The 18,209-nt window shown below is 41.6% G+C and overlaps 1 protein-coding gene across 1 annotated transcript in view; it reads right to left on the bottom strand.

Annotated features, from left to right (window-relative positions):
• LOC311107897 (teneurin-3) overlaps positions 1 to 18,209 on the bottom strand; it is a gene marked incomplete at its 5' end in the record, with an annotated part of 171,745 nt that overhangs the window by 19,939 nt on the left and 133,597 nt on the right. Inside the window, 3 exons of the mRNA XM_084150489.1 lie at positions 303 to 535; positions 2,463 to 2,483; positions 5,764 to 6,013. Of these exons, the coding sequence (XP_084006615.1) occupies positions 303 to 535; positions 2,463 to 2,483; positions 5,764 to 6,013 (504 nt within the window). The remainder of the gene's footprint in view (positions 1 to 302; positions 536 to 2,462; positions 2,484 to 5,763; positions 6,014 to 18,209) is intronic.

Genomic DNA, 18,209 nt, shown 5'->3' with positions numbered 1-18,209 from the left:
GAAATAGAGTTAAGAAAATATTTACTGAATAAAATAAAGTACAAAATAAAATAAAAAGTTACACAATACAATAACAATAATGAGGCCATATACAGGGGGTACCGGTACCGTGTCAATGTGCGGGGGTACAGTTTAGTCGAGGTAATTTGTAACGTTACATCCAATTCAGTTAACTATGTTCTAATCAAATGTTTTACTGCAGGGCTGGACCAAACGCCTGTAACCCTGTACACCCAGTAGCTCTCCAGGAGCGGAATTGGCAAACCCTGGAGGGAACAGACTAATGTTGGCTCAGCTCCTACCTTTTGGCCCAGTGAGCAGGGCCTCCGTGGCCTTGCCCCCATCCCCACAGTGGGTCTCGTCAAAGGGCAGACAGTGCTCCCCGGTCCCTGCCACCACCTCTGCGTTACTCTGCAGTTCCTTGATCCCCATCAGGACCTTGGGCCGGTAGATCCTCCGTGAGTTGGTGTCGGACACATACAGCTGCCCAGTCACTGGGTCGGTGGCCAGGTAATAGCGGTGAGCAGGGTTGTTACTAGGATTGAGGAAATAATGTGGTTACTGCAATTACTGCAATATGAACAATCTCAAAATAAACGTATTAAAAAGGTGTTTTTACTAACATGAACAATCCGAAAACAATCTACGCTTTACATTTTTTCATTTGTTGAATTTGAACAATCTGAAAATAATCTATTTTGAAGGTGTTTTTCCTAAATAACATAGAAAGAGAATTTGACATTGAGAATGATAATGACCACAGAAAAGGGAGCCTCTGTATCTGTTTGTATCTTTGTCATTGTGAATGCCCAATTAAGCTTGTGTTGTGTGAGGATTTTTGCATAACAAACGGGTGGGGAATAGCTTTGAGAGTCGAGGAAAAGACTCATAGTCAGAGAATTTAACAGGATATGACTGGAGTAGGTTTGCGTATGACAAAGCGGCAGCATCAAGTGTGTCAGATCATTTTAACCGTTATCACTCCCCTGCGAGGGGAAGCCTATGGAAAATATGGAATGAAGTACTTATGTTAATGACAGTCAACAACTGAATGGCATTTCGTCGGGTTGTGCTTATTTGCATTCATTTTAAAACGCCTCAAAATGTGTCGGGCTCCTTCAGAATGAGTTAGGAGAGATGTCTTCAAGGCTTGCTGCTATTATGAAAAAATTATCCAATTCAAGGACAGAATTAACACTTTTCTATGTAGGGCGCTGTATGTCACCAACATACAGCAAGTATAGTAGTATTGACTGTGAATTGTAATCTTTTGTCAAAGGCAATTACATTCAAATTTTTCTACGGCAGTTACCCATAATCCTCTTACATGACTAAATGACACATTGCACATTGACATATCAAAAGGTCAACTCTTTCCAACTGAGGAAGAGATAACACATACACTACCAGTCAAAAGTTTGGACACACCTACTCATTCAAGGGTTTTTCTTTATTTTTTACAATGTTTTACATTGTAGAATAATAGTGAAGACATCAAAACTATGAAATAACACATATGGAATCATGTAGTAACCAAAAATGTGTTAAAGAAATCAAAATATATTTTCTAATTGAGATTCTTAAAATAGCCACCCTTTGCCTTGATGACAGCTTTGCACACTCTTGGCATTCTCTCAACCCGCTTCACCTGGAATGCTTTTCCAACAGTCTTGATATGCTGAGCACTTGTTGGCTGCTTTTCCTTCACTCTGCCGTCTGACTCATCCCAAACCATCTCAATTGGGTTGAGGTCAGGGGATTGTGGAGGCCAGGTCATCTGATGCAGCACTCCATCACTCTCCTTCTTGGTAAAACAGCCCTTACATAGCCTGGAGGTGTGTTGGGAGAATGCCAAGAGTGTGCAAAGCTGTCATCAAGGCAAAGGGTGGCTATTTGAAGAATCTCAAATATAAAATATATTTTGATTTGTTTAACACTTTTTTGGTTACTACATGATTCCATATGTGTTATTTCATAGTTTTGTTGTCTTCACTATTATTCTACAATGTAGAAAATAGTAGAAATAAAGAAAAACTATTGAATGAGTAGGTGTGTCCAAACTTATGACTGGCACTGTATGTGTGCTCGGAGGCCAATAATAAGCCTGAAACATAAGCTGTTGAATGTGGATAGAACTTGTTTAACGGTCTGGCAATGAAGATAGACCCAGTAAGTGTTCTCATGTTTAATGGTACATTAGTCAATACTGTAAGCCTTTGATACTTATGAATGGAATAATGTGGGTGTGTTAAAATAAATGTGAGAATGCATTCAACACAGTGAAAAAAATGCATGTAACATTACAAAGTGGGGTTATAAAACTGGACACCTTTATGAGCCAAACCAGATTAAATAAGGCCTTAACGGCTTATCAATTTACCATAAAAATATGTTCGTAAAAAAATACATTCATTCTTACCACACAGAAAGACAGTGACAGACCAGCACCATCATACACCTACCTGTGTCTAAAATCTTTATTTCTTAGGGCGGGCAGAAAGGAAGGAAGCAGAAAAGAGAAAGATGGAGAGAGACTGTAAAAGTGTGTGACTTAAAGGTCTAAGAAAAACACCATAAAAAAAGGAGCAGACAATGAAGATTTGTTGAGCAGAAAGGAGGAGGAGAAAAATTAGTTAAACTCTGCACCCATAACTCACAGAGGGGACAATATGTCTTGGAGTTAAACCCTACACCCATAACTCACAGAGGGGACAATATGTCTTGGAGTTAAACCCTACACCAATAACTCACAGAGGGGACAATATGTCTTGGAGTTAAAACCTACACCCATAACTCACCGAGGGGACAATATGTCTTGGAGTTAAACCCTGCACCCATAACTCACAGAGGGAACAATATGTCTTGGAGTTAAACCCTGCACCCATAACTCACCGAGGGGACAATATGTCTTGGAGTTAAACCCTACACCCATAACTCACCGAGGGGACAATATGTCTTGGAGTTAAACCCTACACCCATAACTCACCGAGGGGACAATATGTCTTGGAGATAAACCCTGCACCCATAACTCACCGAGGGGACAATATGTCTTGGAGTTAAACCCTACACCCATAACTCACCGAGGGGACAATATGTCTTGGAGTTAAACCCTACACCCATAACTCACCGAGGGGACAATATGTCTTGGAGTTAAACCCTACACCCATAACTTTATTTACTTTATTTTATTTTGGCAGTTACCTGTAAATACATAAATAATAAATGTTTTACATCGAGCAATCCAACCATGTTGGCTTAACGCTCTCCATGCACCTATAAGAGAATGTATTCAAACATAATGAACAGGCAAGGCGGTTGAGGATGTTGTGTGATGTGTGGGGATGTCTTCTGAACTGAAGACTGAAGTGCAATAACTGGTGTTTGCAATATGAGGGCCAGGGTCATCAAATTGATTATAAGAAATGGACACCTCAACTGTAGCCTCTTGGTAAACAGATTCCATATGCTTTGTTGTGAGTAGCCCTGGCTGTAAAACAGCGTTCATTCTAATCAACATCTGCTGTTTCAGAGTCTGCCAATTGGCAAAATGAAGCTTATTAGTGATTGAGGCCAACTTGGCAAGTACGCCTAAATCATCTCAATTACATGGCGAAAGACAGGGAGTCTTTCTCTAATCGTAAAGGATATAGAATAGATGCCATATAAAAGTGCATTCGGAAAGTATTCAGACCCCTTTACAATTTCCACATTTTGTTACGTTGCAGCATTATTCTAAAATGGATTAAATTGTTCGTTTACCTCATCAATCTACACCAAATACCCCATAATGACAAAGCAAAAACATGTTTTTAGAAATTTTAGCAAATTTCTTACAAATAAAAAACGGAAATATTACATTTACATAAGTATTCCGACCCTTTACTCAGTACTTTGTTGAAGCACCTTTGACAGCGATTACAGCCTTGAGTCTTTCTGGGTATGACGCTACAAGCTTGGCACACTTGTATTTGGGGAGTTTCTCCCATTCTTCTCTGCAGATCCTCTCAGGCTCTGTCAGGTTGGATGGGGAGTGTCGCTGCACAGTTATTTTCAGGTCTCTCCAGAGATATTTGTTCGGGTTCAAGTCCGGGATCTGGCTAGGCCACTCAAGGTAATTCAGAGACTTGTCCCGAAGCCACTCCTGTGTTGTCTTGGCTGTGTGCTTAGGGTCGTTATCCTGTTGGAAGGTGAACCTTCGCCCCAGTCTGAGGTCCTTAGTGCCCTGGAGCAGGTTTTCATCAAGGATCTCTCTGTACTTTGCTCTGTTCATCTTTCCCCTCGACCCTTACTAGTCTCCCAGTCCCTGCTGCTGAAAAACATCCCCACAGCATGATGCTGCCACCACCATGCTTCCTCCAGATGTGACGCTTTGCATTCAGGCCAAAGTGTTCAATCTGGGTTTCATCAGACCAGAGAATCTTGTTTCTCATGGTCTGAGAGTCCTTTAGGTACCTTTTGGCAAACTCCAAGCGGGCTGTCATGTGCCTTTTACTGAGGAGTGGCTCCCGTCTGGCCACCACCATAAAGGCCTGATTAGTGGAGTGCTGCAGAGATGGTTGTCCTTCTGGAAGGTTCTCCCATCTCCACAGAGGAACTCTGGAGCTCTGTCAGAGTGACCATCGGGTTCTTGGTCACCTCCCTGACCAAGGCCCTCCTCCCCCGATTGCTCAGTTTGGCCGGGCGGCCAGCTCTAGGAGGAGTCTTGGTGGTTCCTAACTTCTTCCATTTAAGAATGATGGAGGCCACTGTGTTCTTGGGGACCTTCAATGCTGCAGAAATGTTTTGGTACCCTTCCCCAGATCTGTGCCTCGACACAATCCTGTCTCGGAGCTCTGCGGACAATTCCTTCGACCTCATGGCCTGGTTTTTGCTCTGACATGCACTGTCAACTGTGGGACCTTATATAGACAGGTGTGTGCCTTTCCAAATCATGTCCAAACGTTGTAGAAACATCTCAAGGATGATCTATGGAAACAGGATGCACCTGAGCTCAATTTCGAGTCTCATAGCAAAAGGTCTGAATACTTATGTAAATAAGGTATTTCTGTTTTTTATTTTTTATAAATTAGCAAAAAATTCTAAAAACCTGTTTTTGCTTTGTCATTATGGGGTATTGTGTGTAGATTGATAAGGAAAAAAAACTAATTTAATCCACATTAGAATAAGGCTGTAAAGTAACAAAATGTGGAAAAAGCCAAGGGGTCTGAATACTTCGAATGAGTGAGTCTGTCCGTTTTCCCGTTCCATCACATTTGATACTGTGCAAGTAGACTAAATGTTGTCTGACCAACCTGTGCATTGTGAAGAAAGTCTCTGAAAACCACTGATTCACAGTAGACCATTACACGTCAGATGTCCACCCCTTCAAGATTATGTAAGATTTGATCATTTTGATCTGCCTCCAGTGGGGCTTGAACTCACAACCTTCTACACAAAAACACATGCTGCTCAAAGCCAACCGTCTTTGCCAACAGAGACTAGTCTGTCACTCTGTGAGAAACATGCTGCTTTGTATGTACTCCAGCCAATATGCTATGGGTGAGTTTCACATCCATGCAACCCACTTTGTCCTAAACACCAACTCCTTTCACTTTTACCTCAGAAGAACTAAAGAAACAATCTCTAAATCGAGGGTCAATAGGTCAACGGCCGTGCACAATTACGGAGCCATGCAAAGCCTCAATATCTCAGCTAAAGGGACAAAGGGCCAGAACGAAACAACCATGCAACACCATTACGGTTCCATGCAGAACCTGAACTAACCTGAGCTCCATGACGCTGGTAACGTTGCCCGACGGGTAGATGCGTCTGATGTAGTTGAAATCGCCCACATAGAGGCTGCCGTCGATGCCCCACGCCAGGGCCACGGGCGCCAGCAACTTGTTGCCCATGGCCTGCCCGTTGCAGCTGGGGCACGAGATGCTGCGGCGCCGACCGTTCCCCATCACTGTAGAGATGACGGGAGGCTGCAGCGAGATGAACTGGTTCTCACCGCTGCCTTTGTAGAGGATGCCTGAGAAAACCGAGGAAAAAGATATTGAGAGTAGTTTCTTTGTAATTGATGATTGATGAGAATGATGAGTTCGAACTATGCTAATTTTATACTAATTGTCTCTAAGATTTGTTCAATGCTGTTCAACTTTACAATTTTCCTTGGATACACCTCTAAAATTAGATTTGATTAGTTGGCTAAATAATACATTGTGTAAACCAAATGTCTTGTATAATCATGAGGAATTGTAGACAAACCCGCTGAACTGCCTTGGTGCATAACAATGCCTTATTCATTAGTCATTGCAGAGTGACTACCTACAGTGGGGGAAAAAAGTATTTAGTCAGCCACCAATTGTGCAAGTTCTCCCACTTAAAAAGATGAGAGAGGCCTGTAATTTTCATCATAGGTACACGTCAACTATGACAGACAAAATGGAGAGAAAAAAATCAAGAAAATCACATTGTAGGATTTTTAATGAATTTATTTGCAAATTATGGTGGAAAATAAGTATTTGGTCAATAACAAAAGTTTCTCAATACTTTGTTATATACCCTTTGTTGGCAATGACACAGGTCAAACGTTTTCTGTAAGTCTTCACAAGGTTTTCACACACTGTTGCTGGTATTTTGGCCCATTCCTCCATGCAGAGCTCCTCTAGAGCAGTGATGTTTTGGGGCTGTCGCTGGGCAACACGGACTTTCAACTCCCTCCAAATATTTTCTATGGGGTTGAGATCTGGAGACTGGCTAGGCCACTCCAGGACCTTGAAATGCATCTTACGAAGCCACTCCTTCGTTGCCAGAGCGGTGTGTTTGGGATCATTGTCATGCTGAAAGACCCAGCCACGTTTCATCTTCAATGCCCTTGCTGATGGAAGGAGGTTTTCACTCAAAATCTCACGATACATGGCCCCATTCATTCTTTCCTTTACACGGATCAGTCGTCCTGGTCCCTTTGCAGAAAAACAGCCCCAAAGCATGATGTTTCCACCCCCATGCTTCACAGTAGGTATGGTGTTCTTTGGATGCAACTCAGCATTCTTTGTCCTCCAAACACGACGAGTTGAGTTTTTACCAAAAAGTTATATTTTGGTTTCATCTGACCATATGACATTCTCCCAATCCTCTTCTGGATCATCCAAATGCACTCTAGCAAACTTCAGACTTCAGATTTGAGTCCCTGGCGGCGTAGTGTGTTACTGATGGTAGGCTTTGTTACTTTGGTCCCAGCTCTCTGCAGGTCATTCACTAGGTCCCCCCGTGTGGTTCTGGGATTTTTGCTCACCGTTCTTGTGATCATTTTGGGGTGAGATCTTGCGTGGAGCCCCAGCTCGAGGGAGATTATCAGTGGTCTTGTATGTCTTCCATTTCCTAATAATTGCTCCCACAGTTGATTTCTTCAAACCAAGCTGCTTACCTATTGCAGATTCAGTCTTCCCAGCCTGGTGCAGGTCTACAATTTTGTTTCTGGTGTCCTTTGACAGCTCTTTGGTCTTGGCCATCATGGAGTTTGGAGTGTGACTGTTTGAGGTTGTGGACAGGTGTCTTTTATACTGATAACAAGTTCAAACAGGTGCCATTAATACAGGTAACGAGTGGAGGACAGAGGAGCCTCTTAAAGAAGAAGTGACAGGTCTGTGAGAGCCAGAAATCTTGCTTGTTTGTAGGTGACCAAATACTTATTTTCCACCATAATTTGCAAATAAATTCATTAAAAATCCTACAATGTGATTTTCTGGATTTTTTTTCCTCAATTTGTCTGTCATACTTGACGTGTACCTATGATGAAAATTACAGGCCTCTCTCATCTTTTTAAGTGGGAGAACTTGCACAATTGGTGGCTGACTAAATACTTTTTTTCCCCACTGTATGTTGATATTTCAATGTCTCTTGAATCGTGACATAATTTTCGTGAAGAATCTGTTTAGTGGTATTCGGAAACTCATCAATTAATAGTAACCTCTTAACAGAACATGATGTTCTTTCAATCTCGCCAAGACCCTGTTCCATTTCCTCCCAGTACTCCAAGTCATGGTGAGGAGGGATAGACGAATGCAGCACACAATATACCTCCCAAAAGTAACAGAACTTCAATTGAACTTCATCAGTCATTACAGATAAATATTTGATCGAGGGGCAAATATAACTAGTATTTTTTTTCGGGGGGAGGGATATGGTGGATTAGACTTCAAAAGAAAAAAATAAGAAAAAACATCAAAGTGGTGAATTGCATGCTAGGAGCACTTAATTAATCACACCCTGGCAACGCATTTGAATTTCGACACACTCTCTTCCTCATTACCGGATCGATGGCAGCACTGAACGCCCGGTGTAGCACCGCCGGTTCCCTCGACATTACCCCTGCGTGCATAGCCGCCATCTCGATGTATGTTTGTCCCTCTCCGATTAGTTCCTTTCATTGATTAATTAAAAGTGGGGAACTCAAATGAAGACTTTGTCTAGGGAGACTGCTGGCAAGACAATCCCACTGCTCCGTTTCTTTGTAATGGAAATGCAAATGTGTGGCTAACAAAGATTAATGGGTTTGGGGGACGGCATTGTGCGTGACGCCATCAAACGCACGACCTTGGGGATTTAATTGCACTGCAATCCATCTGTCTGCTCAGCTACGGAGACATGCTATGTGAGTGATCTAACGCTGAACTAGGGCTGACTCGAAAGCAAGTATTCCCGATGGCCTTATTGCAAAGTAATAACCAAGTAATTATGGAATAACAAGCACAAGATGTCACACGTTACCTTCACTATCATAATTCTGAATTTACCCTAATTACCGCAAGTCCCAATGAGAGTACCTTTTTTACATACAGAAAGTCTAATGTAATTAATTAAATACACACATACATTTCCCCCACCTTCTCTCTAGCACACACATTAACGCTCCCACCCACTTTACAGTCCCACTCTCTCTGACAGAGTCCGTCTGACAGAGCTACAATATGTCACTGTACCCAGGCTAAGGCCACTGAAGATCTAAACATGTTTATAGCGCTCGACAGCCTTGCTTTAACAGAGGGCATATAGCCACTTTGCAGCAGAGAGAGGGGGAGGAAAGGAGGGAGGGAGAAGGGGGGAAGAGGTGTAGAGGGAGCATAGCTACAGCACAGGCCTTATCTAGTTAGACAGGCCCCAGAGGGGAGCGAGCGAGAGAGAGACTGTTAAGAGTCCTCGCCAGAGGAGAAGAGGAAAACTCTTAACTACATCACAGTAGACTCCTCAGACAGGGAAGGCAAGGGGACAATGGAGACAGTCACCAGGAGAAGGACTGATACCATATAGTTGCATCTGAAGTCACCAGGAGAAGGACTGATACCTTATTGCCACGTCTGGAGTCACCAGGAGAACAACAGATACCATATAGCTACGTCGGAGTCACCAGAAGAAGGGCTGATACCATATCGCTACGTCTGGAGTCACCAGGAGGAGAAGGACTGATACCATATAGCTACATCTGGAGTCACCAAGAGGAGAAGGAATGATACCATATCGCTACGTTTGGAGTCACCAGGAGAAGGACTGATACCATATACAGTGAGGGAAAAAAGTATTTGATCCCCTGCTGATTTTGTACGTTTGCCCACTGACAAAGACATGATCAGTCTATAATGTTAATGGTAGGTTTATTTGAACAGTGAGAGACAGAATAACAACATAAAAATCCAGAAAAATGCATGTCAAAAATGTTATAAATTGATTTGCATTTTAATGAGGGAAATAAGTATTTGACCCCTCTGCAAAAATGACTTAGTGGCAAAACCCTTGTTGGCAATCACAGAGGTCAGACGTTTCTTGTAGTTGGCCACCAGGTTTGCACACATCTCAGGAGGGATTTTGACCCACTCCTCTTTGCAGATCTTCTCCAAGTCATTAAGGTTTCGAGGCTGATGTTTGGCAACTCGAACCTTCAGCTACCTCCACAGATTTTCTATGCGATTAAGGACTGGAGACTGGCTAGGCCACTCCAGGACCTTAATGTGCTTCTTCTTGGGCCACTCCTTTGTTGCCTTGGCCATGTGTTTTGAGTCATTGTCCTGCTGGAATACCCATCCACGACCCATTTTCAATGCCCTGGCTGAGGGAAGGAGGTTCTCACCCAAGATTTGACGGTACATGGCCCCGTCCATCGTCCCTTTGATGCGGTGAAGTTGTCCTGTCCCCTTAGCAGAAAAACACCCCCAAAGCATAATGTTTCCACCTCCATATTTGACGGTGGGGATGGTGTTCTTGGGATCATAGGCAGCATTCCTCCTCCTCCAACACGGCGAGTTGAGTTGATGCCAAAGAGCTCGATTTTGGTCTCATCTGACCACAACACTTTCACCCAGTTCTCCTCTGAATCATTCAGATGTTCATTGGCAAACTTCAGACGGGCTTGTATATGTGCTTTCTTGAGCAGGGGGACCTTGCGGGCGCTGCAGAATTTCAGTCCTTCACGGCGTAGTGTGTTACCAATTGTTTTCTTGGTGACTATGGTCCCAGCTGCCTTGAGATCTTTGACAAGATCCTCCCGTGTATTTCTGGGCTGATTCCTCACTGTTCTCATGATCATTGCAACTCCACAAGGTGAGATCTTGCATGGAGCCCCAGGCCGAGGGAGTTTGACAGTTATTTTGTGTTTCTTCCATTTGCGAATAATCGCACCAACTGTTGTCACATTCTCGCCAAGCTGCTTGGCGATGGTCTTGTAGCCCATTCCAGCCTTGTGTAGGTCTACAATCTTGTCCCTGACATCCTTGGAGAGCTCTTTGGTCTTGGCCATGGTGGAGAGTTCGGAATCTGATTGATTGATTGCTTCTGTGGACAGGTGTCTTTTATACAGGTAACAAGCTGAGATTAGGAGCACTCCCTTTAATAGTGTGCTCCTAATCTCAGCTCGTTACCTGTATAAAAGACACCTGGGAGCCAGAAATCTTTCTGATTGAGAGGGGGTCAAATTCTTATTTCCCTCTTTAAAATGCAAATCAATTTATAACATTTTTGACATGCATTTTTCTGGATGTTTTTGTTGTTATTCTGTCTCTCACTGTTCAAATAAACCTACCATTAAAATTATAGACTGATAATTTCTTTGTCAATGGACAAACGTACAACATCAGCGGGGGATCAAATACTTTTTTCCCTCACTGTATAATGTAGCTTCATCAGGAGTGTGACTGTAGTGGATTACAACTTGTATGTTTTATCAAAGAAGATTACATGTACAGCATTAGGGAAGCAATACATGGCTAGTTGTGAAAATAAACTTGTGATATTTATTAATCAGACTGAATTTGTTAAGGGCCTCTACCTGCAACCAGACACTACACTTGACACATTTATGAAATTGCTTATTCCAGTTACTAATAAGCATGCACCCAATCCCTGTGGATTGATAAGGAATTGAAAAATGGTATGGTTGCGAGGGATGAGGCAAAAGAAATGGCAAAATAGTCTGGCTGCACAACAGATTGGCAAACGTACTGCAAATTGAGAAATCATGTGACTAAACTGAATAAAAAGAAGAAGAAACTACACTATGAAACAAAGATAAATTACAAAGAATGATAGTAAAAAGCTTTGGAGCACCTTCAATTAAATTTTGGGCAAAAAGGCAAACTCAGCTCCATCATTTATTGAATCAGATGGCACATTCATCACAAAATCCACTGATTTTGCCAACTACTTTAATGATTTTTTCATTGGCAAGATTTTCTAACTTAGGCATGACAGCAACAAACGCTGACATACAAGTATAACTGATCAAATTATGAAATACAAGCCTTGTAATTGTAAAGTGAAAAGATGATTGTTGTCTATCAACAATGACAAGCCACTGGGGTCTGACAACTTGGATGGAAAATTACTGCGATAATAGCAGACGATATTGCCACTCCTATTTGCCATATCTTCAATCTAAGCCTACTAGAAAGTGTGTGCCCACAGGCCTGGAGGGAAGCAAAAGTAATTCTGCTACCCAAGAACAGTAAAGCCCCCTTTACTGGCTCAAATAGCCGACCAATCAGCCTTAGTAAACTTTTGAAAAAAATTATGTTTGACCAGATACAATCCTATTTTACTGTAAACAAATTGACAACAGACTTTCAGCACGCTTATAGGAAAGGCCATTCAACAAGCATGGCACTTACACAAATGACTGATGATTGGCTGAGAGAAATTGATGATACAAAGACTGTGGGAGCTGTTTTGTTAGACATCAGTGCAGCTTTTGACATTATCGATCATAGTCTGCTGATGGAAAAACGTATGTATTATGGCTTTACACCCCCTGCTATATTGTGGATAAAGACTTACCTGTCTAACAGAACACAGGGGGTGGTCTTTAATGGAAGCCTCTCCAACATAATCCAGGTAGAATCAGGAATTCCCAGGGCAGCTGTCTAGGCCCCTTACCTTTTTTCAATCTTTACTAATGACATGCCACTGGCCGTGAGTAAAGCCAGTGTGTCTATGTATGCGGATGACTCAACACGGTACACGTCAGCTACTACAGCGAGTGAAATCACTGCAACAATTAACAAAGAGTTTCAGCTAGTTTCAGAATGGGTGGCAAGGAAAAAGTTAGTCCTAAATTTTTTAGACAAATCATTCACTAAACCCTAAACCTCAACTAAATCTTGTAATAAATAATGTGGAAATTGAGCAAGTTGAGGTGACTAAACTGCTTGGAGTAACCCTGGATTGTAAACTGTCATGGTCAAAACATGTTAATACAACAGTAGCTGATATGGGGAGAAGTCTGTCCATAATATAGCGCTGCTCTGCCTTTTTAACAACTATATCAACAAGGCAGGTCCTACAGGCTCTAGGTTTGTCGCACCTGGACTACTATTCAGTCGTGTGATCAGGTGCCACAAAGAGGGACCTCTGAAAATTACAATTGGCTCGGAACAGGGCAGCCCCGCTGGCCCTTAAATGTACACAGAGAGCTAACATTAATAATATGCATGTAAATCTCTCATGGCTCAAAGTGGAGGAGAGATTGACTTCATCACTACTTGTTTTTGTAAGAAGTGTTGACAAGCTGAATGCACCGAGCTGTCTGTTTAAACTACTAGCACACAGCTCGGACACCCATGCATATCCCACAAGACATGCCACCAAAGGTCTCTTCACAAGCCCCAAGTCAAGAACAGACTATGGGAGGTACATAGTACTACATAGAGCGCCATGGCTACATGGAACTCTATTCCATATCAGGTAACTGATGCAAGAAGTAGAATCCGATTTTTAAAAACAAATAATAATACACCTTATGAAACAGCGGGGACTGTAAAGAGACACACAAAGGCATAGACACACATACACATGATAAGACAAGCACTCTACACACACGTACACATGGATGTTGTATTGTAAATATGTGACAGTGGAGTAGTTGCCTGAGGGAACACGCTAAATGTATTGGGTAAATTGTTATGAAATGTAATGTCATGTAATAATTTAAACTGTATATAACTGCCTTAATGTTGCTGGATCCTTAATAAATACAAATACAAAACTAATCCTCATGACTATCTGAAATATCTCGTGCCAACAAACAAGGCCGACAAGATACAGTATATTAAAATATTAACACATTGTAAAGGGCATACACAATTACATGAGGTATACACTTTCCCTGTAATGCCCATTATCTGACATGGCATGTTGTGCCACTGACATCTAAGTGTCTGTTGACTGGGAAACCATCAATCATTTCACACATTTGACATACTATCTGTGGGTGAAACTAATGGGATTGTGAAATGGAAAGTAGAAGAGGATATTGTCATTCTGCTTAAATATTTCTCACCTTTTCTGATTTAAACAAATTTCTGAATCTATTTGAATGGTTTGAAAGAAAGAAAAGGGGTGAAAACTGAACACTCTTTGGAGTCCTGATAGCAAAGACAAGTGAGACACCATCTGTATCTGCATGTGTCCTTCATTTCAGTCGTTCATGTATCAATATCAAACTACACAAATCTGACAAAACAATTCTACCTCACACCTAATAAACATAATACAACCAGACATTGCACATTGATACCCAATCTAATGCAGGACACGATAAGTATTAGCATATCATATGCCGAAGATGAAATGGATATCGCATCTACACATCTGTTGATCACGAAGCTTCACATCTAGAGACAGCGATCCCCCCCACTGTGCGCTGGCGCTGCTGTGTGAAGGCTTTGAGACGAGCTAGCTTTACCCTGAGACAGGTGGGATGAAACACAATGCTTTGGCAGCAGTCAAGCTGGAACAGTTCTCAATATTATTTTTCAACGCTCTTTGCAAAACTTTGTGTGCTAGATGTTTTTGACAGATTTGGTTCAGCTAAATATCAGTTATTTTTTATGTTTAATGAACAGCCAGAAAATACATAGCATAGTGGGGTAAACACAAAAGATGCAGATTGACTTCTGTACGCTAGTTCGATGAAATATTTCCTGAAGCATATTGTGAGCAATAACCTGTTAAGGGAACCCAGTTTTGTATAATATCCGAGGGGTTTTTGTTGCCAGAGTTACTGTATATTGTGCAGATGTTTGCACATTGATACCCGTGTAGCTCAGGTGGTAGAGCATGGCACTTGCAACGCCAGGGTTGTGGGTTCAAATCCAATGGGGGGCCAGTATGAAGAAAGTACGAAAATGAATGCACTCACTACTGTAAGTTGCTCTGGATAAGAGTGTCTGCTAAATGAAAAAAAAATAATATATATATATATATATATATACAGTATATGTTTGCGCAAATAGTTAGAATACACACATGGTTCCATGGCATAACTGGGTATGACAATCAAACAGACCATTCACTAACATGAGTAAACATCGGTTATAGCCATAGCAATTACAATAGAACCTGAAAGGTGTATATAAACTATGCGGGCCAAAAGGCAATAGGCTGTGACCTCCTCCATAAAATTCTAGATGAAGGGGCAGTCAGTAGTGAAAGCCTTTGCTCACAAACCTAGAGTTGAGGGACACAAATGGATGAAAGGGTAACACAAATTCCCAAGGACAACTGTGACAAAGATCGAGAATTGGAGAGGGATTACTGTCGCTCAAACCAGGCAGGCTGAAAGAGAGAGGCCTAGTGCATTCTCAATGTTAGAATAGGCCTAGGGTTGTTCCATGTCATTTTAGCAAGCCAAGAGACCCACCATCTCAGATTGTTCTGAAATCGTTTCTGTAGTTAGAAATGGATAAGATAAGCATTCCGGAAACAAAATTAAGCTAATTGATTGCACCCAACATGGGCATTTTAATATATAGGATTCATACAATATGCAATAATTATAGTACCTAACATCTTATTTGGACTAAACTTTTTTCTAACAATGAATAAGACATGAGGAATCCAAAGAAGTGGTCAAAAGCCATCCAAGGACCACCCATACCCCACACCAATCCCACCCCAACAACGAGTATATAGTATCATTTCTCTATGTTTGACAAGTAGTATGGAGCTGCGGCTCAGAGTATTGTTTCTTCATCCTATGTAATATATTGTCAGTGAATTTGGTCATGTTATTTTCCTCAACTTCAGAAAAAGTTATAATTGAAGTTATTGGGTTTATGTCCCATCCTGATATTACCAGGTTCTGACCACTAGATGGTGCTGTTCCGGCTATTAAATTAATTATTTTGTTAAAGGGTTAGTTCACCCAAATTTCATATTGGTTTTATTACCTTGTAGCATTCTATGTAACAGGTATGACAGCAACCCATGCTTTGGTTTTGTTTACCTGACCACTGTTTCAAATGCTAACTTTTTAGCATTTGTGGCACAAATCCAATGCAATTCAATGGTACCTATATTAGTATTTTGGGGCTTTATATCCAAATCATCTATAAGTAAAATAATTTAGTTCCACAATACATTTTTTGATACTGATGATTTGGACATGAAGCGTGAAAATGCTAATGAAGGTTACAGTGACTTGCATTGGATTTGTGACAAAAAAATACTAAAAGGTTTGGATTCAAAATTCTTCAAGCTCAGTCAAATTGGTTGTTAATCATTGCTAGACAACCATTTCAGGTCTTGCCATAGATTTTCAAGCAGATTTAAGTCAAAACTGTAACTAGGCCACTCCAGAACATTCACTGTTTTCTTGGTCAGCAAATCCAGTGTAGATTTGGCCTTGGTTTTAGGTTATTGTCCTGCTGAAAGGTGAATTAATCTCCCAGTGTTTGGTGGAAAGCAGACAACCATGTTTTCCTCTAGGATTTTGCCTGTGCATAGCTCCAATCCATTTATTTTTTATCTTGAAAAACTTCCCAGTCCTTAACGATTACAAGCATACCCATAACATGATGCAGCCCCCACTATGCTTGAAAATATGGAGAGTGGTACTCATTAATGTGTTGTATTGGATTTGCCCCAAACACAACTCTTTGTATTCAGGACAAAAAGTGAATTGCTTTGCCACATGTTTTGCAGTATTACTTTAGTGCCTTGTTGCAAACAGGATGCATGTTTTGGAATATTTGTATTCTGTACAGGTTTCCTTCTTTTCACTATGTCAATTTGAATTGTGGAGTAACTACAATGTTGTTGATCCATCCTCAGTTTTCTCCTATCACAGCCATTAAACTCTGTAACTGTTTTAAAGTGACCATTGGCCTCATGGTGAAATCCCTGAGCGGTTTCCTTCCTCTCCGGCAACTGAGTTAGGAAGGACGCCTGTATCTCTGTAGTGACTGGGTGTATTGATACACCATCTGAAGTGTAATTAATAACTTCACCATGCTCAAAGGGATATATTCGATGTCTGCTCTTTTATTTTCACACATCAACCAAAAGGTGCCCTTCGTTGCGAGGCATTGGAAAACCTCCCTGGTCTTTGTGGTTGAATCTGTGTTTGAAATTCACTGCTTGACTGAGGGACCTTACAGATAATTGTATGTGTGGGGTACAGATATGAAGTAGTCATTAAAAAATCATGGTAAACACTATTATTGCACACAGAGTGAGTCCATGCAACTTATTATGTGACTTGTTAAGCACATTTTTACTCATGAACTTATTTAGGCTTTTAATAACAAAGGGGTTGAATACTTATTGACTTAAGACATCTCAGCTTTTCATTTTTTTATTAATTTGTAAAAAGTAATTCCACTGACATGGGGTGTGAATGCTTTCTGAAGGCACTGTATGTACCGTTGAAGTCGGAAGTTTACATACACTTAGGTTGGAGTCATTAAAACTAGTTTTTCAACCACTCCACAAATTTCTTGTTAACAAACTATAGTTTTGGCAAGTCGGTTAGGACATCTACTTTGTGCATGACACAAGTAATTTTTCTAACAACTGTTTACAGACAGATTATTTCACTTATAATTCACTGGGTCACCCAATTTATTGTGGGAAGCTTGTGGAAGGCTACCCGAAACGTTTGACCCAACAATTTAAAGGCAATGCTACCAAATACGAATTGAGTGTATGTCAACTTCTGACCCACTGGGAATGTGATGAAAGAAATAAAAGCTGAAATAAATAATTCTCTCTACTATTATTCTGACATTTCACAATCTTAAAATAAAGTGGTGATCCTAACTGACTGTCAAGGGCTGATGTAAATGTGGTGTGGGAGTCAGGCGCAGGACACTGAAGCTTAGTCTAAAACAGACTTTACTAGTAAACACTAGGCAAAAATACAAACAACGGCCTCAACACAAAACAGAGGCGAGCGATTACACAAACTGTGCGTAAACTACAAAACAAAAAACAGAGAGTAGCACCAACGGACAGGCGTACAATAACACACAAACTAACCAACACAAAGCAGGCAACTTATAGGACACATAATCAGACACAAACGGACACAGGTGCAATAGACAGACAAAACCAATCTAACATCGAAACATCTAACGGTGGTAGCTAGTACTCCGGGGACGGCGAACGCCGAAGCCTGCCCGAGCAACGAGGAGGAGCAGCCTCGGCAGAATCCGTGACAGTACCCCCCCCTTGACGCGCGGCCCCAGCCGTGCGCCGACCCCGGCCTCGGGGACGACCAGGAGGACGCGGAGCCGGGCGCGTGGGATGACCACGGTGGAACTCAGTCAGGAGAGATGGATCTAGGATATCCCTCCTAGGCACCCAGCACCGTTCCTCCGGACCGTACCCCTCCCACTCCACGAGATACTGGAGACCCCCCATCCGACGTCTCGAGTCCAAGATGGTCCTGACCGTGTACG

This window comes from Coregonus lavaretus, assembly GCF_964263955.1.
Source record: "Coregonus lavaretus genome assembly, chromosome: 32".
NCBI classification, from domain to species: Eukaryota; Metazoa; Chordata; class Actinopteri; order Salmoniformes; family Salmonidae; genus Coregonus; species Coregonus lavaretus.
The sequence above is the reverse complement of the archived record's forward strand: the minus strand, read 5'-3'. Positions and strand labels throughout refer to the sequence as shown.